The sequence below is a fragment of the Pyrus communis genome, chromosome 15, assembly GCF_963583255.1.
Source record: "Pyrus communis chromosome 15, drPyrComm1.1, whole genome shotgun sequence".
Taxonomy (NCBI): Eukaryota; Viridiplantae; Streptophyta; class Magnoliopsida; order Rosales; family Rosaceae; genus Pyrus; species Pyrus communis.
Genome location: NC_084817.1, coordinates 16,896,676 through 16,923,017, shown reverse-complemented (window position 1 = coordinate 16,923,017; position 26,342 = coordinate 16,896,676). Strand labels below are relative to the sequence as shown.

Genomic DNA, 26,342 nt, shown 5'->3' with positions numbered 1-26,342 from the left:
CTTTGCTTGAAAAGTTTGGATTGAAGGGATACAAACCGGTCTCTACACCTCTAATTGCAATGATAAGCTTAAGAAGGATAATGGAAATGAACATGCAGATGCTAGTCTCTACAAAAGTATTGTTGGCAGTCTATTGTACCTAACTGCAATAAGGTCGGATCTAATGTTCTCAGCAAGCCTACTTTCTAGGTTTATGCAGATTCCTAGCAAGATACACATGAGGACAGCAAAGAGGAAGTCAACTATCCTAATTGGATTTTGTGACAGTGGATGGGATGGCTGTGAAGGTGATAACAGAAGCACATTGCTTTCACTTTTGGTTTAGGGATTTTCTCTTGGGCCTCTGTAAAGCAACAAAGTATTGCACTATCCACAGCCGAGGCAGAGTATGTGAGTGCATCAAAAGCTACAGCTCAAGCTATTTGGCTAAGGTTCATACTTAAAGACTTTGGGGAATTGCAGGTTAATGCTCCACCACTTCTGTGAGACAACACATCTACAATCGCCATGACCAAAAACCCAATATTTCATCAGAGAAAAAACCACATCAAAAGAAGATATCATTTCATCAAAGAGGCATTGCAAGACAACACAATTAAACTAATTTATTGTAACACAGAAGATCAGATTCCAGACATTTTCACAAAAGCATTACCAAAGCAGAGATTCAATTACCTGAGGGGATTGCTTGGGATAACTCCCAGAAGCAGCTTAGAAGGGAGTGTTGGAAGCTAAACAGCTTCTTGAGTTGAGGGATCAAAGGCAGCAAGGAGCTTCCAAGCATAACTGCTGTCTGCATTGAAGAAGAAAGAAGAAATGAAAGGTTAAAGCCTCCAACGGCTGGTTTTTGTTTAAAATGTATGTGTGAGTGTGTGAGTGACAAGTGTACACTCCAAATTAGATCACTTAAAACCCAAATGAAGGGCTAAGATTTAATCTGGAGTAGTAATGCTAAAATAGTTGTTTAGATCTCTTGTCAATCACTTTCTTAAACAAGTATAGGTCATGGCAATGCACCACACCCTATTACATTTCCTTTACTTAATGAAATTAAAGCTGCTGCATTTTGCACAGCCTTGAAGCTATAAAACACACTCCAAAAGTCCTCTCTATTCTCTATCAAGTTCAACCAAAGAAGCTAATCCTAAACAAACTAACCAAAACACCTAAACAAACAAACTTTATCAAAGAATCTTAATGATAATTTGTGTGCAGTTTGTTGAAATTGGCAGAGGCAAGTGTGATCTCGACAAGAAAAGCGGCCTTATACTAGTAAGATTCTTCTTTTTCTTCAATTACAAGTTGCATGTCTACATTGATGATTATTTCTGTACGTGAATGAATTGGAACTCATTTGATTTTAATTTTTCTTCCATTAAAACTTGTTTACATATGAATATAAATCTAGTTTTCATAGCAAATCTATCTTTTATTGAGCACTGCCAATCTTTTGATAACTATGAACTTAATTATATAAATCTACTCTATATAACCTCTGTCTGTTGTATGTATATATTTCCAAAGCACTTTAAACACCCGCAACATTGCGTGGGCACTTCTGCTAGTTTTGATTTATTTCTCCTTTTTCTCACTGTCCAAAGATTAAAATTTTCTTATAATTACTGGGTTTTTTGTTGCTGGGTTTTGATGGTACAATCTGTGTTTTTTGAATTAGTTTAAACTGAAAGGTCATTTCTAGGTATTTTCTTCTTGTTTTTGTATTGTTTCTGTTTATCCCTTATGTCAGTAGCCTATTGGTGCTGTTTTGGCTGCTGGGTAATCTAAATCATGGTCAAGCAGAGGGATTATCCTGCAAATGCTAAGGTAATCACTACCTGATTATATAATTTGGACTTTGATGGAGATATCTACTGCTCTATGGAATACTAAGTGCAAAGTAATCACAAAATATATGTGTGTGTGTGTGTGTGTGTGTGTGTACATATATCAGCCGACCCCACTTAGTGGGAAAAGGCTTTGTTGTTGTTGTTGTTTGTGTGTGTGTGTGTGTGTGTGTGTGTGTGTGTGTGTGTGTGTGTGTGTGTGTGTGTGTGTGTGTGTGTGTGTGTGTGTGTGTGTACATAGTTTAGGAAAAGCTTATTGGGTTATAAGCATTCTCAGCATTGAATATCTTTCTGAGTTTTGCTTCTTATGCTCCTGTAAAGCACTATTTTGATTTGTTCTTTTTTCTATTTTATCTGTTCGTTGTGTTCATTGGTTCTCAATTTTTGTCTGTTCTCATGCTCATGTAAAACACTGTGTTGATTATTATGGTTAAACAAGATTTTGTAGTGTAACTATACTGTTCTGTTGAATATACGATTAAGTTTTTCTTTTAATCACTGGGTTTTGATGGTGCAATCTGGGTTTTTGAATTTGTTTAAACAGAAAGATAATTTCTGGGCATTCTTGGTATTTTTCTTCTTGTTTTTGTATTGTTTCCCTTATGTTTATCCCTTACACGGAACGATTTCAAACCTTTTTTTATCATAGTATTCATTGTTTGTTTGTTTCCTTTGGTCCCTGTTTTTCTGGTTTCTTAGTTGTTAGTTTGTATCATGGTACTCATTGTTTTAGTTGTGTACTCTATTGTTTGCCATGGATTAAAGAATATGTCAAGTAAGCGAAAGCAACCCATTGCTTCTTTTAAATTGGTTTCTTTTACTTTTGTCTTGAATCTATGATTTGAAGGCTCTTTGTCATCAACAAAATGAAATCAAAATCAAAGCAAAAGGTTGTGATCCTTAGAGATATTTGAGCTGATCCGAAGTTCTCTATTCCAATTCCAAAGTCGGTTCAACAATGTCCCCTCCTAGGACAATCTCGCCAGTCACTTGAATTTAGTGCACAAAGAAGTGACTTTATTGTGGCTACTAAACGAGCCATGGTAGGATCTTCATTACCTTCCCATCACATTCTAACATTGAAGAAACCAGTGGATTCAACTCAAGTTTCTAATCGTTGGTGCAACAATCGTGTCGTCCAAAAGATCCGTTTACATATTAGGTTCGTATTCATTAATGGTTAAAATATCATCGTTATTTATTTGTTTTTTCTGAAATGATGTTAATTGTGACCTTTCTCTTTTTTCTTTTTCTTTCCCACGAAAGGGATGTTGTTGACGTATTTGTACTAGGTGGAGGTTGAAAGTCGTAAATGTGGCTATTTAAGTAGCGCTAACATAGCTCTCGTACAAGGACAAGCTGAGGTCCTAGTTGTCCTAAGATAGGACCATTCCCTGAATATAAGCAAAAATTCAAGGAATTGATAATTGAGGTACTAGGGCCTGATACAAGTGACAAACATGAGTTGTTGTCCTTCTACGACTGGATTGATGAACGGTAAGTGACCTTCTAAATGCATTTTTTGTTCTTCTATTATTTTAATTGTTTTGAATCAAGTAACAATGTTCCTTCTTTTTCCTTTGTGAAGTAAAATGTCATTTGAATTACTCTGGACGCACCCCCTTATCCAGTGTCCAAATGAGCGATTGTATATGATGGCGGAGGGTCCATTATACCTGGAGAAAAGATTTCATCGTAAGCATCATCAGGATTGGAGGGAAAGTATAGAGAAATTTATAAGATGTGGTATTAATCGAGGATGTAGTAAAAGGGATTAAGGGATTTGAGGATGTCTTCTACTATGAAGGAGACACTTATTTTAAGGACAAGAGTGAGGATCCGAACGAGCGGTATGAGAAAAATTATTTTAGGGTTTTAAAATTTGCCAAAAATGGTGTGATACATATAAATGAATGCCTAGGGGAAGTGGGTGAAAAAAAAGAATGGTATGCAGGTTACTTTTAACATAAACATGCTTAGAGCAACTCCACCGTGGGAGTTTGCTCAGGGAACAAGCCAGGAAAAAGGGCCTGAGAGCCCGGCTTCAATGCTCCAGCGTGGGGAGCCCGATGGACAGGCCAAGCTTGAGCACTAGGCCTGTGAGGAATTGCCAACCCGCGAGCCCGAAGTGGATCTGACGCAGGGATGATGTCATCCAGGCGTCAACCCAATATTTTTTTTTTCTGTCAGCCGCATGCACCTCACCCGCGCGTGGAGGCTCGTCACCCAACATGGTTTCAGGGCCTGGGGCCCACGGCGCAGTTTCAAAAAGTTATTGTTGGGAAGCCATGTGGCTTCCCATGGTCCGTTAGATCTCAACAGCTATATAATGTGGACCGTCCGATTTTCAACGGTAAAAAAATAAAAGAATCTTATTTAATATCAACCGTTGGATCTGAGATCAACGGTTGATATTATTCTCCTTTATTAAAAAAAAAAAAGAAAAGAAAAAATAGTTTTAAAATTCAAAAATGTTACTGTTGTGCCATGTGGCATAATCTGGAGTGTTGGAATTCAATTTTTTTTAAATCTAACGGTAGACATTAATTAGTTGAATTAAAAAATAAAACAATTGTAAAAAATGAATAAAAATCCAAAAAAAATTTTGAATTTCTTTTTAAAAAATTGTTCAAAATTTTTTTTACTTTTCTATAAATACTTTCTCATTATCATCTACCTTACACCACAATTTCATATTTTCTTAACTACTTTCAACCATATTCCTATCTTTCTCTCAAAGTTTTGATCCAATTTTTTTTCAACAAAATGACTACTGATGCAGGTATGAATTGCACGCTTCTTGAAGATATTGTGTTGTGTGCTAGCTGGGTTGAAGTTAATCATAGTTCGCTTACGAGTAATGAGATGCAGTTACGAGAAATGTGGAGTCTTATTCATACCAATTATCTTAAGAAAATGGGTGGGAAAAGAACCAAAGAATCGATGTCCAGTCGTTGGAAATTACTTAGCCAATCGTTTACTACGTGGAGAGATGCCTTGGCACAAGCCAGTAATAATATTCGAAGTGAGGAAAATTACGCGGATCAGCTAACAATATATTATTTATTTGTTACCTACTTTCATTATAATTATTTCTTATCCCGCATTGTGTAGCAACTTCAAGCACAAGCTTGGTATGGTGCCAAAACCAAAAATAAATCATTCAATCAGTGGGAATGTTGGAATATTGTCAAAGTTTGTCCTAAATTCAAAGTTGTGCATGTCGGTCCAAAAGTTTTCATGAACAACACCCCTCTACACTCTACACCTGATCATGGCTCGCATGTTCATGAAGATGAAGCAGAAAAAGTGCCTAAAATGCCTCTCCTGAACAAGCGTCGGGATCGACCCGTTATCCAATTAGGCCTGAAGGTAAGAAGGCTTCAAAGAGAAAAGGGAGTGCTTCGAAGAATGATTATGCAAAGTATATGGAACAACTTGCTCGCAAAGGTGAATTGACTTTGGCACGGGAAATGGCGAAATTTGAGGCTGATAAGACTAGAGAGGAGGCAAATGCTACAGCTGTTGAGAGAGCATTTCAAGCTAATGAGAGAGAAAGAGAGCTACTTAGGCAAGAAAGGGAACAGGTTAAAGAAGGAAGAATGGCTCAATGAGATCGTGACATTATGAACACGCCTTTAGAAGGGAAGTCTCCAAATTCTAAATATTTTTGGAAGTCGGAGAAAGCGGATGTGGTGCGAAGGAGGCGTGCAAGAGAAGCGAGAGCAAAAGGAGATGGTCCTAGCACGACAAGAGAAGATCATCCTAGCACCACAAATTGGTTAAGTGATGATGAATAGAGTACTTTATGTAATCGGAGCCCATAATTTTCCAATCACTTTGGGTTGTAATTTCTTATTTATTGAATAGAGTACTTTATTTTGTTTCCAATTTATTGATTTTAGTACTTTATTTAATTTGGTAATGTATTTATACTAAGAGAATAATTATTCAAAAGACATTTAAACACACCAAATAAAATTATATAAACATACCAAATAACAAAAACTCACTAAATTGTGACATCCCACATCGCCCAGGGGAGTGATCCTTAAATGTATATTCCCATCCCTACCTAGCGCGAGGCCTTTTGGGAGCTCACTGGCTTCGGGTTCCATGGGAACTCCGAAGTTAAGCGAGAAGAGGGCTAGAGCAATCCCATGATGGGTGACCCACTGGGAAGTTGCTCGTGAGTTCCCAAAAACAAAACCGTGAGGGAATGGTAAGCCCAAAGTGGACAATATCGTGCTACGGTGGTGGAGCGGGCCCGGGAAGTGATCCGCCCCGGGCCGGGATGTGACAATTTGGTATCAGAGCCTAACCCTGGTCGCGTGTGTGCCGACGAGGACGTCGGGCCCCTAAGGGGGGTGGATTGTGACATCCCACATCGCCTAGGGGAGTGATCCTTAAATGTATATTCCCATCCCTACCTAGCGCGAGGCCTTTTGGGAGCTCACTGGCTTCGGGTTCCATAGGAACTCCGAAGTTAAGCGAGAAGAGGGCTAGAGCAATCCCATGATGGGTGACCCACTGGGAAGTTGCTCGTGAGTTCCCAAAAACAAAACCGTGAGGTAATGGTAAGCCCAAAGCGGACAATATCGTGCTACGGTGGTGGAGCGGGCCCGGGAAGTGATCCGCCCCGGGCCGGGATGTGACAAAATGAACTAAAAGAAACACACCAAATAAAATTAAATAAACACACAAAAAAAAAAAACAAAAAAACAAAAAAACAAACAAACACACTAAATGAACCTAAGTATCTTGCGCTTGTTTCAATTCCCACTGGTGCTCTATCAAATCAATTTGTCGGGTATTGTGCACATATGGCCTTTGAAGTGTAGTATATCATTGAATGATCAATTCATTGTAACGTCCATCCCCTTCTAATGGCTCATGTTGTACAGGTTCTTCGGTGGCGTCATGAGCACAAATATACATGTTCTTGAATTGTTCATCGTGTCTGGCTCATATTCATCAACGGCATCATAATCGTACTCATCTTCCACAATCATGCTGTGAAAAATAATGCACGTCATCATGATGGATTGAAACGACTCTACATCAAACAATCTGATAGCACCCCTGACGATCGCTCAGCGAGCTTAGAGGATACCAAAACAACGCTCCACATCCTTCCTGCACCCCTCTTGACAGCTTACAAAGTGTTGTTCGTTTGCACTTCGCGGACGTGACACTGTTTTGACAAATGTTGACCACCTTGGATAAATGTCGTCTGCTAAGTAGTATGGCTCTTCGTACATATGTCCGTTGACGCAATACGTGACTTTTGGTCCCTTTCCTTGCAGGACATCGTTGAACACTGGGGATTGGGCAAGGACGTTGAGGTCATTTTGAGCTCCCGGAACCCCGAAAAAGGTGTGCCAAATCCATGTATCAAAAGATGCCACCGCCACCAAAATAATACTTTTTGCTCTTTTTCTGTCCCCATAAGCATTTTGCCATGCACTTGGACAATTTTTCCACGTCCAGTGCATACAATCGATGCTTCCAATCATCCTAGGAAAACCTCATATCTCACCCTTCTTCAGAAGCCTTTGCAAGTCCATGTCAGTAGATTTTCGGAGGTAATCTGCGGTGTAAATAGATTCGATTGCTCCGCAAAACCTCATCAAGGACTCAAGAATGGTTGATTTCCCCATCCTCGTTATCTCATCCACTTGGTCTGCGGATGCTCCATATGAAAGCATCCGCAAGACAGCAGTAATTTTTTGCTGTGGAAGTAAACCCATAGCACCAAAAGCATCCTTCTTTTGCACAAAGTAAGAATCATGGTTGCAAACAGCAATCATGATTTTGTTGAACAAATAGTGTTCCATTCTAAAGCGACGTCTAAAGTACGTATTAGGGAATGCACTATTACGGACAAAATAATCGTCCAAGAGTTCCGTACCTTGTTGTTGCCTGCTTATATCAAGGTTTCCGGAACAACTAGGCCTGCAGATCTGACCCATAGATTAAATGACTCGACGGGAATGTGAAGTTCTTGCCATTCTTGCTTCGTCATCTCTCCTTCTACGCTCCTCATCCTCTTCCCTCTCATTTTGGGCCACCTGAAGATTGAACATTCCTTCTGATTGGTTAAACAACTCTTCCTCTTGCTGATTGATTTCCCACATCATCCTTGAGGAAGAATAAGACATTGTAAGAAAGAAGCAGAAACTATGAATAATGATAGAGATTTTGGTGAAGAAGGAAGCAAAAACTATGAATAATGATAGACATCTTGAGAAAATTGGTGTGAGATTTGTGAGGATGGATGGTGTATTATATGGAGGATTCATAAAGGATTAGGCTGTAGATAATGTCACATGGTATGCTATCATTCGTTAAAAATCTGATGGAAATCTATCCTCAAAGATTGTAAACAGATTATGACTCGTGGCGCGACGTAATTGGTTAATAATCTTATCGGAAATCCATCACCAATAATTGTATTTTCGAATAATGACACGAGGTGCAACGAGTACGATTAAAAATCTTATCAAAAATCCATCACCAATAATTGTCTTTTCGGATTTTATGACTAGTGGTGCAACAAGAACGATTAAAAATCTTATCCGAAATTTCAAATAAAATTATTTTGTATTATTTTATAACTTTTCAGATAATGACACGTGGCGCAACGAGAACGATTAAAAATCTTATCCGAAATTAGAAATAAAATTATTTTGTATTATTTTATAAATAAAAAAATACACTAATATTTTATTGCCTATTGCCAAGGCTATTGAAGTGCAACGGTGGAGATCCAAAAGGCGATTACTATTCATTAAGGGCAGTTACTGTTCATCGGATGTATAGCATAGTGTATTGCCTAGGGGGAGGGTTCCCACGCTGGAACCGCTCTTAGACTGTTAATTTGTTTGATATAATTGATTTTACAACCCTTGTTCTATCAAAACTTTTTGCAGGAGGAAGAAGTGGAACTAATGCTCTCTTCGATGTTCCCGAAGCATGTCACCAATTTATACAACTTTCTTGCTCATTATCAGATTGGGGTGAAATTCTTATTTGAAAAGAGGTAATACCTATTAACTGCATAAAACTAAGAAAGAAGACTCGCATCTTTTAGTCCCAAGTTCCAGCCTTTGGATAAGCCACCCTTCTCTCTCTCTCTCCCCCGAACTTTATAAGTGTTTTTTGTTTGTTTTCTTTTTTCAGAGCCTCAAAAGCATAAAGACCCAAAGTGGCAGGTGTCCCAAGATTAAAGAACGCCGAGACTATGGATAGATGATTCTGATTTTTGTCATTAGTATTATTTTGGACACTTCGCGTTTCTAAAATGTTATCTTGGCATTTCTTGAGACACTATGCGTTTCCTATATGTTATAACAGGAACGCCACTGTGTTAGTATTCCAAACCCATCAAGCGATGTTATGTGGGATAGTTGAAACACACGACAATGATTGATTGGGTTGGAATACTGCAAGACTAGTATCCTAGTTGTAGATATGTTGCGTGAGGATTTGTCTTCTGTATATGAACTGAAATTCACGAGGTTTGATGCTATAAGTTTGAACAGAAATTATGTTAAATTGATAAAAGTGAATGGAAATTGGTTTCAATACTGATTATTGGATAGAAACAATTATTGGGTGTACTGGATTTAGGTCGGTTTAAAGAGCATTTTGTGATTTATTTGGTACTGAGATTTACTCTATGATTTCATTAGTTCGTAGGCCCTTGCATTGGCTTTTTGTTGGTATTGTTAAACCGTGTGGGGTTACTGAAAAGGTTGAGCAAATTAGATGATGGCAATGAAAGTGAATGTGTGTCAGAGGCAGGAGATATTCGGGATCGGGCTCTTTATAGAAACAGGCACAGTTAGAGTCGCAGCATCCACTTGTTTCCTTCAGAGGGCATTCAGCTCCAATCCTATGGGTTCTGGGGTCGTGACCCTGTTGCGTCCAAAGCAATTTCCCCTGTTTCTTCCTTGCTAGAGGAAATCATATCTCCTCTTTCCAGTGAAGCTATCATACATGAGGACAAAAAGAAAGTGAGCTTTAGGTTGATACTTTCTTATTGTATATAATCTTCGTTAGAGATCCTTGACCATGTACAGGAGATTTGGTTTACATTTTCATTAATCACGAACATAACAAAGTCAAACATGTTTGAGTCTTCCCCGCTTTTGGCTGGATCATGCTAGTAACATTAAGTTATTGTGCTTGTACATGCAGGACAATACGATAAGGTTGCCAAAATTCTTGGAGTACGGTTCATGCATGGTTCATTTATTTGTGTTTGGCAGTCTCCAGGGTAACACACTTAACTTTGTTTCTCAGTGTATACCAAAGTGCATTTTATTTGAATCGCAATATATATGGAGTTTGTAGCTGTTGTTGCCTTTGTTTGACAAGATTTGGATCCTCAGATGCTTGTGGAAGAATACACTAGCCATATTCTGGTCTTTACAATTGAGATAACTAGATCTTATCATCCATTACAAAAAATTTCCTTGCTAAAAATATAAATTTTTTTGTGGAAACCTCTCTAGATGAAGATGCTTTATAATGATCAACTTGCATCCATTCTATCTTTATATTGTGAAACACTCGAGAACAACAAAAATACTTGTTCTCTAAACTCTTTGATCATGCTGTTTCAGGTTGGGATTTCTGTTTGTCTTCTTGACAAAACTGAATGTCATTGTAACACATCGTGTTAGATATTTCTTTCATATCAAGAAACGTACTTGTCAAGTAGAGTATTTGACACACAGCATTGTGCAGGTCTTAACGAGATATCTGCCGCAAAAGTTGTTTGGTCCTGGAGTTGTTGATGAACAAGCAACCAACCCATTCTCTACCTTGATCTTCCTTTTAATATGCTCTCTCTCTCTCTCTCTCTCTCTCTCTCTCTCTCTCTCTCTCTCTCTCTCTCTCACACACACACACACACACACACGCACAAATGTACTAGTCCCCTTTATTTGGCAGTGATTTATTGATAAACGTGTTTCTGTAAAATTAGTCATGAATGTTAGGAGGGAGTTGTACTACACATGGTATGATGATTATTGAAGTTTAATCAAGTTCCGTAGTACCTATGTTTTCATAATTTTTTCTCTTCATCTTTTCATTTCTAAAGTCATAGTTCTTCGGTAGTAATATAGAAAATGTGGGAAGATCTTCCAGTGGAAACTTTATTCCTAATGCATTTTTGTAGATTGGTTCTTTCTTGATGGGGTGGTTGGGTGTTGTTTTCGAAGGAGATATATCCTATACGTCTGATTATTTGCCATTGGATTGTCAACCGGTTACTTAGGAAGCCTTACAACTTTCAGCTGTTGGAAGCAGAAAATGCTTGAACTCAGTGCTGAAGGCCATTGGATGTTTGCTCTGCTCGGTTTTCTAATAGGTAATATGTCGTATTCTAAAGAATTGCTGCAGTAGACATGTAGCTGGCTATGCCAGGCATGATGTTTCAATTTCATTGAATCTAGCTGGTTTCAGCTTTGATGCCTATTATCCGTGGATTAATCACAAGCCCAATGTAGCTCAAATTGCTGGACTAATCTGTGCTTCTCTTTCATGTGATGGATTATATTAGACTTGTTTCTTGTGGCCTGCTCCATCAACTTTGGCGTAGAGACAGAAGAGGGTTTTAGGCAGCTTCTTGATGGGAACTCAGTATGTGGTGTCACTAGCTCTAGAAGGAGCTGGGGGTTGACAGCCACAAGTGTCACTTGGTAGCTTTAGCTGTGTTGCTGCTGATGCTAGGTTCTCCATGGAGCGTGAGTGAATAATGTTGAGAGAGGAGTTTAAAAGTGACAGCAGTGAGGTGCAACTGTGGTTGGGTTGTATTGTTGGACCTCTTGATGCGTCGATCTGGTGGTTCTTAGCCTGGCTCAATGGACGTGTATTAGGGAAGTAGGGTTGTTGAAATGGGTTCCATTTGGTACTCTAATTGCCAGTGTTTCTGCATTTTGTGTCATGGCTGCCCTGTCTACTGTGAAGAAAGTGGTAAGCACTTGTGGTATGATCTCTGTCCATCCACTCGATGACTTGATCCTCACCATCACTTTTCGTGTGTTATGGTGTTGTGTTCGGAAAGCTTACAGTTCACGTATATTAGTTTGTCACGTTATGAACTGCCAAGCCTGTTAGTTTGGGTGGTGGTTTTTTTTTTTCTCGTCAGGGTTTTAAAAGTTTCTTCGAAGTGTACTCGTGTCTTTTACAATATTTTGTGTGTTACCTTTGACCTGCATGGTTTTGATCCATGCTCATGGTTTTTTAATAGAAAAATCAACGAAATCTAACGTGCAGAATTTTTTCTGTTTGCGCAGATGAACACTAAGACTTGCGACATTGTTGCAATAGGCATACAATTTGGATTTCTAGGTTGACTGAGTACTGCTTCCACCTTCATTGCTGAGTTCAATGCAATGAGAGAAAGCAAATACCCTTGGAGAGCATACGCTTACGCCATGGCTACGATGTGCAACTCGTTTGGTTTGGAGATCCTGATATTTTGTGCACCTGTTTGGACAAGGGGAATCAAGTAGTTAATCTGTGGTTATACCTCGAGATCTTCTTCACCCTCGCTGGCTTCAATCTGACCGAAGAACGTGCTTCTTGAGTGTCACAGAACCTTGCAGGAGATACTTACACGAAATATTTTTCTCGTATCTGTCTCTTCCCTCGGGCGACGAGCATGGGGGTATTCACCCGGTTTCATGTTAGTTTCTGTCGATCTTACATAAGTATCTCCAGACCGGGTTGCGACCAATGCTAGCTTGAACACCGGCCAAGTTCTTATTGTACTGCAGGTGAGTTGGCATAACATCAGAAAACTAGAGTAATTCATAAATATACTCTACTATATTTTACATTTCACTCGGTATCTTCGTAATTATTGTAAATCTTTCAACAGAATAGAGATTAAGTATTTATGACACTATTTGCACTTATTACCATATCATTACATTCAAACTGTGATTTGTAAATAAAGAATAATGACTTTGTTTTAAAGAAAAAATTACAACGATATACTTACACTAAAGAGGATGAAGATATGGTTAAGCCCCACAATAAATCAGTCATAATAATTTAGTTCGGATTATTCATTCGCGAGATCAAAACATAAGGCTTCTTTGACAAGTGGAAAGGAATACAACCGTAATAAATTAGTTCGGATTATTCATTCACGAGATTCAAACCCTCAATGATAAACGTTGAGAAATACAACTAATAGTAAGTTGTTTGCTTGTCAATTCCAATTGGAAACTTATAATTACATCATTCCTTAAAAGTAGTTTGCTTGTCGAAATATTTATTATTTTCCCCCAAACCAACCACCACGTGATTTTACACAGCTAACATCAACTTGTTTCGGAGGCTACATTATTGTACTAACTACTTGGACGTTCTTGAACTCGTTTAGGAGGGTAAAAGGTTTTAACTTACAAACAACGAAACCCTCCTCCAAAATTGGCTTTGGGATGTGACTCTGACATTACAATTTATTTAGTACAATCAAACTTGTCTCATCTTTTCCTTTCTTTTCTTCTGTAAATATAAACTACAAAAGTTTCATAAACGACTTGTAGTTCAAGTGATTATGAATATATACTTTTGTGTCTGAGGTCCTGAGTTTAATCTTCAGGTGTTCTTTGTTTCTTAGGCATCGTTTGGTATCTAGAATTTTGATGGATTGGATAACTCATAAACTTATAGGAATATTAGAGGTAGATGTAAATGGTCGAACAAGCAGTGCCACTTCTTCATTAAGCAGGCGGCCTTTAAGTTTTTCACGTGTTCAACCTTCTCAAATAGATGACGGCAATGAAAGTGAATGTGTGTCAGCGGCAGGAGATATTGGGGATCGGGCTCTTCACAGCAACAGGCACAGTGAGAGTGGCGGCATCTGCTTGTTTCCTTCAGAGGACATTCAACTCCAATCCTATGGGTTCTGGGGTGGTAACCCTGTTACATCCACAAAGCAATTTCCCGTCTCTCCCTTGCCAGAGGAAATCATATCTCCTCTTTCCACTGATGCGATCATACACGACGACAAAAAGCAAGTGAGCTTTCGGTCGATACTTTTCTTATTGTATGTAATCTTTGTTAGAGATCCCTTACCATGTACAGGAGATTTGGTTTGCATTTTCATTGATCAGGAAAGGAACAAAGTAAAAAATGTTTGATTTTTTCCCCCTTTTTGGTTGCATTATGCTAGTAACATAACGTTATTGCGTTTGTGTTGAGAATAAGTCCCACATTGACGGGATGATGGTCCTTGCATGTGCTTATAAGAGGTTGGGCTACTCTCCATGTTGCCAATTGGTTTTATGGTGAAACCTCAACTTTCTTCATGATATCAGAACAGGTTGTCTCACATGTGAAGCCAAATGGCCACATGTGCTTCACGTCATCCCGTTGTGTTGTCCACGTGTTAGACTTGAAATTCACCACACGTCATACGGTGTGTTGAGAATGAGTTCCACACTAATAAGAGGAGGGAACTTGCATGGGCTTATTTGTTTGACAAAATTTGGATCTTCAAATGTGGAAGAATACACTAGCCATATTCTTGTCTTTACAATTGAGATAACTAGATTTTATCATGCATTACAAAAAATTTCCTTGCTAGAAATATTTTTTTGTGGAAATCTGTCTAGATGAAGATGCTTATAGTGATCAAATCGTATCCGTTAACTTTATATTGTGGAACACTTGAGAACAACAAAAATATTTGTTCTCGAACATCTTTGATCATGCTCTTGTTAGATATTTCTTTCATATCAGGAAATGTACTTGTCAGGTAGATTATTTGACACGCATCATTGTGCAGGTCTTAACGAGATATCTGCTGCAAAAGTTTTTTGGCCCTGGAGTTGGTGGTGTAACAAGCAACCAAATCATTCTCTACCTTGATCTTCCTTCTAATATGCTCTCTCTCTCTCTCTCCCTCCCTCCCTCCCCCCCCCCCCCCTCTCTCTCTCTCTCTCTCTCTCTCTCTCTCTCTCTCTAACACATTTACTCACTCACAGAATATGGACAAATGTATTAGTCCCCATTATTTGGCAGTGTTTTATTGATAACATGTTTGTAAAGTTGTTAATCGTGAGTGTTAGGAGGAACTTGTACTACACATGGTATCATAATTACTGAAGTTTAATCAAGTTCCTTAGTACCTCTGTTTTCATAGTTTTTTCTCTACATCTTTTCATTTCCAAAGTCATATTTCTTGTAGTAATATGGAAAATGGTGGATGATCTTCCAATGCAGACTTTATTCCTAATGCATTTTTGTAGGTTGGTTCTTTCTTGACGGGGTGGTTGGGTGTTGTTTTCAAAAGAGATATCTCCAAATACGTCCAATTATTTGGCCATTGGATTGTCATCCGGTTACTTAGGAAGCCTGACAACTTTCAGAGGTTGGAAGCAGAAAATGATTGAACTCAGTGTTGAAGGCCATTGGGTGTTTGCGCTGCTCGGTTTTCTAGTAGGTAAGATGTCATATTCTTTAGACATGCGGCTGGCTGTGGCAAGCATGGTGTTTGAATTTCATTTGAATCTATAGATGGTTTCAGCTTTAATGCTTATTATCCATGGATTAATCACAAACCCAATGTAGCTCATAATCTAGACTAATCTGAGCTTCTCCTTTATGCGATTGATTATATCAGGTTTGTTTCTTGCAGCCTACTCCATCATTTTCGGGGTAGAGACAGCAAAGGGTTTTAGGCAGCTTCTTGAGAAGAACTCAGTATGTGGTATCACTAGCTCTAGAAAAAGCTGGAGGGTTGACAGCTACAAGCATCACTTGGTAGCTTTCGCAGTGTTGTTGCTGATGCTAGGTTCTCTATGAGGTGCGAGTGGAATATTGTTGAGAGAGGAATTTAACAGCGACAGCAGCGAGGCGCAACTGTGGTTGGGTTGCATAGTTGGACCTTTTGGTGTGTGGATCCGGTGGTTCTTAGCCCGGCTTAATGGACGTGGATTAGGGACGACAGGATGCTTAAAATGGGTTCCATATGGTACTCTAATTGCCAATATTTCTGCAGCTTGTGTCATGGCTGCCCTGTCTACTGTGAAGAGAGTGGTAAGCTCTTGTGACATGATCTCTGTCCTTATCCACTTGATGACTTGATCCTCACCATTACTTTTCGTGTGTTATGGCCTCGTGTTCGGGAAGCTTATATTTCACATATATTTGTCACATTATTAACTGGCAAGCTTGTTAGTTTGTTTTTTTTTTTTTTTTTTTTTTTTTGTCGTCGAGGTTTTATAAGTGTCTTGAAGTGTAATCGTTTCTACTGCAATATTTTGTGTGTTACCTTTGTCCTGCATTGTCTTGATCCATGCACATGGTTGTTTAATAGAAAATTTAACGAAATTTAACTTTCAGAACTTTTACTGTTTGCGCAGGTGAAAGTTGAGACTTGCGAAAAATTGTTGCAACAGGCATACAATTCGGATTTCTGGGTTGCCTGAGTACTGTTTCTACCTTCATTGCTGAGTTCAATGTGATAAGAGAACGCAAATACCCTTGGAGAGCATACGCTTACGCCATGGCTACGATATGCACCTCGTTTGGTTTGGGGATCCTGATATATTGTGTACCTGTTTGGACAAAGGGATACGAGTAGTACCATGCTGATTTCAATCTGACTGAAGCACAGGATGTGACGACCCGTCCCGAATAAAAATATATTTTCTCCCCGAATGTATGTAAAATGACGATTATACCCTTGTTGGCTTAGTGACGTGGATGTACGTATATAGTTTTAAATTATTTTTCTCGCTGACATAATTAAATTGTACTCGACGTCACAAGCATGTTGACGTGAATTAGGGTCGAATTAGAGTCGTAACGAGGAAATTATGATCGGTAATGCATGTAAATAGGTAAGTTACAACCAATTATTTGGGCTCCTACCTCCTTGCGCCCAATCAGGTTTTATTTTCTTTCTTCTTTCTGCCAATCCCGTAACCCACACACACACACACACACACGCAACCTTTTTCTTTCCTCTCTTCTCGAAAATTCCTTTCGTCCGCACAACCGAGAACACTTACCTTCAAACTAAACCAAAATTCTACGGATCGAGCTCAATGTTTTCAGATTCCTACTCCTCTCGACTCTAGACTCTGGTGATACCTTTTGTTTGGTGATTTGACTTTGAAAACCCAGACTCCATAAACTCCAGCAAGGAGCTAAACTACTTTGACGTGATCATGGGATTTACCTAAGGATTTAAGACTCGTGGTAGTCCCCATACAACTCCCTTAGCATCATGGAACAATTTTGGAGTGTTTTGGACGTCAGGAGACTCGGGTTTATCGAGTTGCAGACTTAGCCGGAATATTGAAGGATTTTCCGACCAGTTTCCGTCGATTTTAGGACCTCAAAAAGGTATGGTATGTTCTCCTAGTTGAAAGCTTCAATTCTATATAAAATTTGTGAATTTTGGTGTTGAAACAAAGTAGAAACTAAGGTTTTAAGAATTTCTAGAAACCAGCAACACAGATGACGGCCAGCAATGAATTCCGGCGAAGCCACCGGAGAAGGAGGAGAATATTCCGTCAACTTTGACGGAATATATTGACGACGTCAGGTAACACAGTTAGTTTTTAGACAGAATATTCTATTATTTAACGAAATATTCCCTAACGCCGTTAGGGATTCCGTCAGTGTGCCAGGCACGTGCCTGCGCGTGACCGATGCGTGTGGCCATGCCTTGGCCGGCGTGTGAGGGTGCGTGGGGCATCGAAAAATTATTCTAAAAATATGGGGATGCTCGTGGTGTTGAGTAGGCCACGATGGTATATTCAAACACCTCAATTGAGCAACATATGAGAAGTTATTACATGGTTTTGGGTATGTATTTAAAACTAACGTTGAATTAGTTGTTTCACATATAGATGAGACGTTCCCGGAGGACGAGCGTAGCCAGGAGAGACTCGGGGGTTATGACCCTCCTACATACCAATGAGTGGACTTTTGGTTTACACACACACACACACACACACACACACACACACACATATATATATGCATTTCCCAGAAATTGTTTTTAAACGGAATTTGGTTTAAAATGCCATGTCATGTTTGCTTTACATTTTAGCATATGCATTAGTATAGCTTTGCATAATATTGCATGATGCTGCAGAGGCCCAAGTAAGTTCAGGTAAGTATATATTGACGATATGGTTGCATGGTAGTTGATTATGAGTTGATGCACATAGAGCTCCTTGTCCTGCACCCCGATGTTAGTGCTCCGCCCGTGGCCAGGGCCTAGCCTTCACGTCATCATTCACCTCCCGCACCGCACGCTCAACTTGGATCCAAGTCAGGTGCCAGCTTGTCATACAGACCACATTTGGTTCTGACTCGCAGGTGACATGCGATTCGTCGCACAGCCTTCACGTGATCGTAGCACTTGAGCATACTTATTTACACCCAGCTTGTCATACAGACCACATTTGGTGGTTCCGACTCGTGTGCAAGTTTAGTGTCGTACAGGTCAGTCACATTAGGTGACTCCGGCTGGCAGATCACTTTTACATTGATTTATATCACCTTGCTTACATATTTACTGCTGAGATAATAACATGGTATATACTTGGTTTTCGTTACTCTCGAGCTTGATTTCTATAAATACATATGTATTACTATTTTCTGGGAAATTATAAGGGTTTTATGGTGAGGGGATGTTACTTTTGTAAAGAGAAATGGTTTTGAAAAGCTTTGTTTTTGCCCACTCACACTTTATGTTTTGCGCCCCTCCAGGTTTTAGGTAGAAGTTCATGTTGGTGGCTCACAAGGACTCTACGGTGGTTCTAACAGACATCAAATAATGTAGGAACTTCCTCTCATATTCTGTATAATTAATATTTAGCTTGTTGGGCTGCACTTAGGTTACCTGTGCTCTGAGTATGTGAATTTATACTTTAAACATCTTCACTTGTACTTATATACTTACCTAGTGTAAAGTAGCTAGTTTGGTTTTTATTTACTCACATATTCGTATCACTATCACTTCTGCACTGCCCACATGGCTACGTCACCCTCACGTGATGGCTAGCATGCCTTGATTTAGGTTGGGGTGTGTCACAGGACATGCAAGAGATACTTACACAAAATATTTTTCATGTATCTGTCTTTGCCCTTAAGCGATGAGACAGATACATGGGGTATGCACCCAGTTTCATGTAAGTTTCTGTCGTCTCGCAGAAGTATCTCCAGACCGGGCTGCGACTAATGCTAGGTTGAACACCGGCCGGGTTCTTATTGTACTCTACTATATTTTACATTTCTTGAAAGCTTCATAATTTTTTGTAATCTTTCAACGAATTGAGATAAGAATTCATCCATTATAAGCAAAGATAAATTATGACAATAGTTGCACTTGCTGCCATATTATATTCAAATTGTGATTTGTAAATAAAGAAACATGAGTTTTTTCAAAGAAAAAATTACAATGATATATTTTCAATAAAGAGGATGAAGATAAAGTTAAGTCATATAATAAGTCAATGGTAATAATTAGTTTAAAATATTCATTCATGAGATTTAGGCATATGACTTCTTTTACAAGTGAAAAGAAATACAACCGTAGTTATTTAGTTTGAACTATTCATTTGCGAGATTAGAACCCTCAATAATAAATATATAAAAATATAACTAGACTGTAATATTAAATAGTAAAAAAAAGTTAGACTCTTTAATCGAGTATTTATCAAATATAACAGAAAATGAACCCTTAATTTCAAAAATGTCATTTTTTTATAAAATCTTTCAAATATATCCAAAATTCAACCTAAATAGACAAAAATACCCTCAATTTTAACAATCAAATAAATTAAAGGTTTTTTAGCCAAAATGATTTGTGACATTAACATAACTCCTTAATCTGGTCCTTAACAATTAACGATAATCAATAGTAATGTTCTTGAATTTATCTATCATGAATCATTTTTGTCATTATTTGAATTTGTTTGTGACAGCCCGTTCCGAAAATTTTAAAACGTACGCGTGAAAAGACAATTTTGCCCCTAGTGTGATTTTTACGTTGTGTGGTTGTTTTTGGGTTTTTGTTGGCATATTTTGGGCCACACACACACTCTCCCACACCCCACACCCTTCTCCCCTACCCTGCACCCTGTCCCGAGCTCCCTTTCCCTCTCATTTCCATCCATTTCGTACGGACACACTCCAAAACCACCCAAATCTTCACAGATCGAAGAAACAAAGTACATATCCATGCTCGTGAGGTCCATTGGAGTCTAACCATACCCATTTCAGGTAAGGATACCTTCGTTTTCACGTCAAACTCGGGATACCCGATTTTTGGTATTGTTCATGCACATGTAAATTCTTATGTTTTTGGGAATTTCAAGCTTGTAGGAAGCTTGGTGAGGTCCTTAGGAGGCTCGGGGTAGTTCGTTTGAAGGTTTTGGACGTCGGGATCATGAGTTTCAAGGTTGGCCGGAGTTGGGGGTATTTTCCAGGCGAGATTTTGTGGATTTTAGCACTTGGAAGTGGTATGATCTTGTTCCTCTCGTTGTAAGCTTCATTTTGGTACCAATTTTGTGAAATTTGGTAAAAAAACAAAGAAGATAGGACGATTTGAATTTTTCCCGATTTTCCGGTGCCGGAGCCTCGCTGGAGAAGACGACGGAATATTCCGTCAATTTGGACGGAATACTCCTAACGCCGTTGACAGAATCCATTAAAGTTAACGGAATATTCCTGACGGTGTTAACTGACGCCGTCAGCGTGCCAGGCACATGCTTACGCGTGGCCGGCGCGTGGGGGCGCGTGCGACGGTGAAAAATTATTTTAAAAATATGGGGATGTTCCTGAGGTTGAGTAGATCACGTTGGTGTATTCATACACCCCATTTGAGCATTGTATGAGAAGTTATTTCTTAAGTTTGGTTATGTGCTTTAAAATTAACGATGTTATAGTTGTTTCGCATATAGGTGAATCCTATCCCGAGGACGAGCGTGGTCACTCGAGGCAGGGGGGTTACGACCCTTCCACTTACCAGTGAGTGGGCTTTTGGTTTTTCGTATATACCTATATACTTATATTTTCCGAGAAATTTAATTAGAACGTTTATTCGTTATATGCCATGCCTATAGTTTTGCCGTTATTTATGCATTGTTAATTGTTTATATATATGTATGTTTGGTGCTGCAGACGCACTGGTAAGTGCCAGGTGAGTTGTGATTTATGTTTACATCCAGTAGTGATTTTAGATGCATAGAGAGCTCATAACCTGTACCCCCGGTGTTAGTGCTCCCGCCCAGAGTTGGGCACAGTCCTCACGTGATGTTCACCCCCCGCACCACACGCTCAGTTTGGATCCAAGTTAGGTGCACAGTCTTGTCGTACAGACCACTTTAGGTGGTTCCGACTCGTAGGTGACCCGCGATTATTCGCACAGCCTTCACGTGATTGTATCACGTGATTGTAGCACTTGAGCGTATATATATGTTACACCCAGGCCTGTCGTACATACCACTTTAGGTGGTTCCGACTCGTGTGCAGGTCTAGTTAGTGAGATGGAGATTTGAGCTCTAGATTCAGCCGTACAGGTCACGTTAGGTGACTCCGGCTGACAGATTATATGTTATTGATGTGTGATTACCTGAGCACTTGCATTTTACTTTGAGGTTTTGGCATAGCATATTCTTGAGCATGATATATATATATACTCTATTTTCTGGGAAGTATACAGGTTTTACAGCGAGGGGTTAGAACTTATTTATTAAATGGTTTTCGAAAAGCTTTGTTTTTGCCCACTCACGCTTTTGTTTTGCACCCCTCCAGGTTCTAGTTGGCTAGCACGTTTGGTGGTTTCCCTGAGGATTTCCCCGACATATTTGACAAACGATCACCAGTGTAAGACCACCTTCGGGTGTACTTTTGTTGCGTTGTTTTCTCCTGGGCTGCATTAGGCTTTTATGCTCTGAACTTAGCGTCGCACTTACGTTTGCACTTGTTGTTATTACTTTATGTAAGACTAGTTTTTATTTATTCGTACTATTTACATTATTATTTTATTAGCTTCCGCACTGTGCACATGGTTACGTCACTTCCACATGACGGCCAGCATGCCCTGATCTCGATCGGGGTGTGTCATTGTTCATCTTGATCATTTTAGTTTTTTCGTGAAAAATATGTCAATTGCTCTGTTAGTGTGATGATGTGGTGCCACGTGGGTCTCACAAATACAATCATATAAGGACATGTGGATTAACTTTAAAAACTATTTTTATATTTAAAACTAAAAATGATATTAGTAAGAAAAAAAAGCGTTGAAGGCATGATTGAAATTCTGCTGCTCTCACTTGCGGTAACTGATAGGAGCATATTCATGCGACTTAAATGGCTTGTTCTCGTGCATTTACGTTATGTTTCTTTAGTTATTTTAGTCCTTTAAGCTATTTTCGTGTGTTTGTAGGTCCAAAGGGCTAAAGGAGCAAAAAGATGCATTTTGGAGACTTTTGGAGCACTTTTGGGCTAAGGATGGATAGCTTATGCTTGGCGCCAAAATGTTGGACGAAATTGAAGACCAAAGTGTTGGAACCTTGTTCCCTTTAGTTTTAGGACATTTAAACCTTTCCAATTCCCTTATCAAATGCATTCATTATTCATTCCCTCACATGCTTCCATTACTTATCATCACCACTTATCACTTATCATAACCACTTATCATCATCACTTATCACTTATCACTTATCACTTATCACTTATCATTCACCACATATCATTCACCACTTATCTTATCAACCACTTATCATATCATTCACTTATCTTATCAATCACTTATCATATCATACACTTAATTAATTAACCCACATGCATCCATCACCCAACACTTCCCTTGTGCCGTGCATACCCTCATTCTTTCATCATTTCAGCCACTTCATCATTCCATCAGATTTCACAACCTAAGTCACATGTACATTCATCCACCTTTCTCCCAAAAAGCTTTGCACATGCATTCACTCACCACAAACAAGTCACATGCATTCATCAACATATCTAGCTGTCATTCACATGCATTCCATCTTTTAATTTAATCACATGCACATTCACCTTGCATTTGCAGAAAATCCACTTCATAACACATGCATCTTGGCAGATTTCACATGCACTCATGCACATTCACCTTAATCATTCACATAGCTTTAATCCACATGCATTTCCACCTAGATTTCCACCTCACAACCACCAGAAATCAACCAAAACCGTGCATTCCCTTTCATTTCTGTCAAAACACATGCATTTCCACCCTTTAATCACATGCACAAACAGCCACATGCATCTCCCATCACCATTTCAGATTTCCACCAAGTTCCTAGCTGTCATGTTCCCCCCATTTCACCTATAAATACTCATTCATTCATTCTCATTCATACACAATCCATTCACCACAGAAATAAGGCCTTTGTGCCAGAAATTCACCCATTCCAAACACTCTTCCATAAATTCGTCCATATTCAGAAAATCATCCAAAACACCACCAGAAATCATCCGTGAGTTTCCCTACTAATCCAAACACCACTCCAACCACTCCCCATCCCTCCAAAACACTTCACACTATCCCAAAACTCACCTTAGACCTTGTGATACAACAACGAGGAAGAGAAGAGTGCCTAAACGTTCATACAATTCAAGTTTGAGTTGTTGGAATGTTTAGGTGTTTCTTTGATTTCAATGTTTAAATTCAATTCTCTTTGTTTTGTACGTATGAGGAATGGAAGAGAAGAGTGCCTAAACGTTCATACAATTCAAGTTTGAGTTGTTGGAATGTTTAGGTGTTTCTTTGATTTTAAAGTTATGAGGAACTAAACCCCCCTTGGCTAGGGGGGGATTCGAAATAAATGTTTATGCTTGCATTTTGATTTGATTACTTCTAATTGCGTTTCATAAGTTGTGGATTCAATTTGTTTAACTATTTGATTGATAACTTATTTATGTATGTTTATTGAGAGTGCACACTTAATTTTCATGCATGAATTTGACGCTAGAATATAAGTGAGTTTCACCTAATAGTTACAAACTTATATTCACAAGTAGTGGAGGTTGCTTATAAACAATCGCGTTAAACGAATTCTTGGCATAAGTTTCATGCAATCATAGTAACGAATGCCCCGTCAACACTTATAATTTTCATAGAGCGTAATGATTCTTGCTTGTATCTCTATTATGCAATCATGTAGGGGACTTGTGGGGAATGTTTTGGGTTGTCGTATGCAATCATCCAATTCAATAACGTTAGGAAGATTTGAAGGTTAATTAGTGCATCACGGTTAACTTGGGGTGTTGAGAATTAATGATTTATTGAAATGCAATTGGAAATCATTTTATTATGCAAGTATAACATATGTGGAGATGAACCCCTTAGCTATTCTATCATCCATTCATTCCATTTCATCAATTTCATAGTTACATTCTGTTTTAAGTTTAATTTGTTCATTTAATTTAATTTCGTATAAACCTCAATCCCCCTTTACTTTAATGTCCAATTTAGTTAGAAAGTGTCTTAGTTTGTGTTTATAAGAGTTTTGAGTCATTTTGTTACACAAATTCGTCCAAATTTGTGTTTCTGCTCAAATCTGCCCAGAAAGTGGTTTTTAGGCAGATTTGAGTGTGTTTGTGTTGTTTTGAGTCTTTTGGTTTGTTTTAGTGTTTTAAAGTTTAGTTTTGCATTCTTTGAGTCTAGTATAGTGTTTTATATTGTTATTTTACGTTTGAATCAAGCCATAATCTTAAATTCGTCCAACATTGGGTTTAAGGTCAGAAACTGCCTAGTTAGTGTTTTTAGGCAGTTTTGAGTCTGTTGAACTTGTTTTGAGTCATTTGAGTCTTTGTGAACGTTTTTAACCTTGTTTTTATGTTTTTGAGTCAAATCCAAGTGATTAACAATCCCTCCTAATCCCCGGTCCAGAACGATCCCTACTTATACTTATACTACAATTGTCAAAAAGAGGGTTTAATTTGTGTGCGTATAAATCACGCATCAAATTTTGGCGCCGTTGCCGGGGATTAGAAAATTTGCTAATCCCTTGGATTGTTTTATTTTTGTTTGTTTTTATTTTTCCAGATTCTTAATTTTGTTTTGTTTCTTGTTTTAGGTACTAGTTCATGACTCGGAGTTCTCATCCGATTTGTGAACATATCCTGGAGTGATTGGGTTCTTCGTCCGGCTGCAAGACGTAAAAGAAAGCGCTACTTGGGAGGCAACCCAATGCGCTGAATAAAACAAAGCATGTTCATAAAAAAAAAATAAATAAATAAAAAAAAAAAAAAAAAAAAAAAGGATACTAAACATGGAGAAAGGTGGAGCTTCACAAAGGTTGTTTACGTGAAGCCCCACTACGAGGCGTCGAAGCGGAAGGCGTCGAAGCGGAAGGCATCGAAGCGGAAGGCATCGAAGCGGAAGGCATCGAAGCGGAAGGCATCGGAGCGGAAGGCATCGGAGCGGGAGGCATCGGAGCTAGAGCATTCCAGGCCTCAATACTTGGCCAAGCGCTGGATGAGCCAGGAAAAAGGTGCCTCTGGAGGAAAGACGAAAACCTTTGACGGTCACTGTGAATCCGACCTTCAGACTCTTGCAGCTCATTAAGCTTCCTCTTCATGCCCGTCGAATAGTTATTTGCAAGCACATGCAAACTTCTATTCTCGTACTTAAGCTGCTGGATCTCTTGCTTAAGACTTTCCACTTCTGCCATCAATGATTCCACCTGACGGGAGCGGGCAAGCAGGCGTTGGCCCATGTTGGACACAGAGCTCGCACACTGAACACTAAGTGCGAGGGACTCTTGAACGGCCAACTCATCGGACCGTCCTGACAGCAGCCTACTATCTTTTGGAGTGAGGAGGTTCCTAGCTACTATTGTAGCTGTTGTGGCGTCCTGCATCACGGAGTCTTCACCTGTGAGAGGACCGTTAGAAGATAAGAAAGAAGGGCGCCATACGTTACCTTGACGCGGCGCGCCCGTATCACTGCTAAGGCTCAATTCCAAGCTAAGGTTCGATGAGTTTGCCATTTTTCAAAAGTGTTCAAAGAGAAGGGATGGAGTTAAATTTCAAAGGGCCGGAGTCGATTTTTAAGAATGGGAAATCTTCAGAGTGTTTTTGTTGTGGTGATCGATAGCTCAATAAAAAAGCCAAGGCGACGCGTCCACCAATTCAAAAAGCCGGAATTTCCGGCGTAATTTAGGCGACGCTTTCTCGGCTTTTCAGAAAACGCGTTCAACTTTGTCAAAAGATTTCTGACAAAGCTGAAAACACGTGGAGGCCATCATCGCAACTACACGTCTTTAGCCGACAAGCGCAAAGTTCGGCGACGCTTTCTCTGCTTTTCAGAAAACGCGTGCAGCTTTGTTAAAAGGAGCCGCATCCGCACTACCACGTGTCGTTCAGAAAGCAAAGGGGCGTCGTTCAGAAATCGAAGGGGCGCCTGCTCAGAAATCGAAGAGGCGTCGTTCTGATATCGAAGAGACATTT

General features: G+C 39.2%; 1 protein-coding gene, 2 long non-coding RNA genes and 1 pseudogene across 3 annotated transcripts; 3 read left to right on the top strand and 1 right to left on the bottom strand.

The window, feature by feature from the left end:
- Positions 1 to 7,372: 7,372 nt before the first annotated feature.
- On the bottom strand, positions 7,373 to 7,816 carry LOC137717107 (uncharacterized). The gene has a single exon (XM_068456414.1). It carries the CDS (start codon positions 7,814 to 7,816, stop codon positions 7,373 to 7,375), a length of 444 nt encoding a protein of 147 aa, XP_068312515.1.
- Positions 7,817 to 8,768: 952 nt separating this feature from the next.
- LOC137718711 (uncharacterized) lies at positions 8,769 to 11,221 on the top strand. Its single transcript, XR_011065916.1, has 3 exons — positions 8,769 to 8,886; positions 9,027 to 9,862; positions 10,047 to 11,221. It is a non-coding gene; the product is annotated as an uncharacterized lncRNA (long non-coding RNA).
- Positions 11,222 to 11,275: 54 nt separating this feature from the next.
- Positions 11,276 to 12,629, top strand: LOC137717106 (uncharacterized; annotated as a pseudogene).
- Positions 12,630 to 14,821: 2,192 nt separating this feature from the next.
- On the top strand, positions 14,822 to 16,674 carry LOC137718769 (uncharacterized). Its single transcript, XR_011065928.1, has 3 exons — positions 14,822 to 15,318; positions 15,514 to 15,914; positions 16,241 to 16,674. It is a non-coding gene; the product is annotated as an uncharacterized lncRNA (long non-coding RNA).
- Positions 16,675 to 26,342: the final 9,668 nt, after the last annotated feature.

Coding starts and splice junctions, on each gene's coding strand:
- LOC137717107 (XM_068456414.1), bottom strand. CDS start 7,816: ATGGGTCAGATCTGCAGGCCTAGTTGTTCCGGAAACCTTGATATAAGC.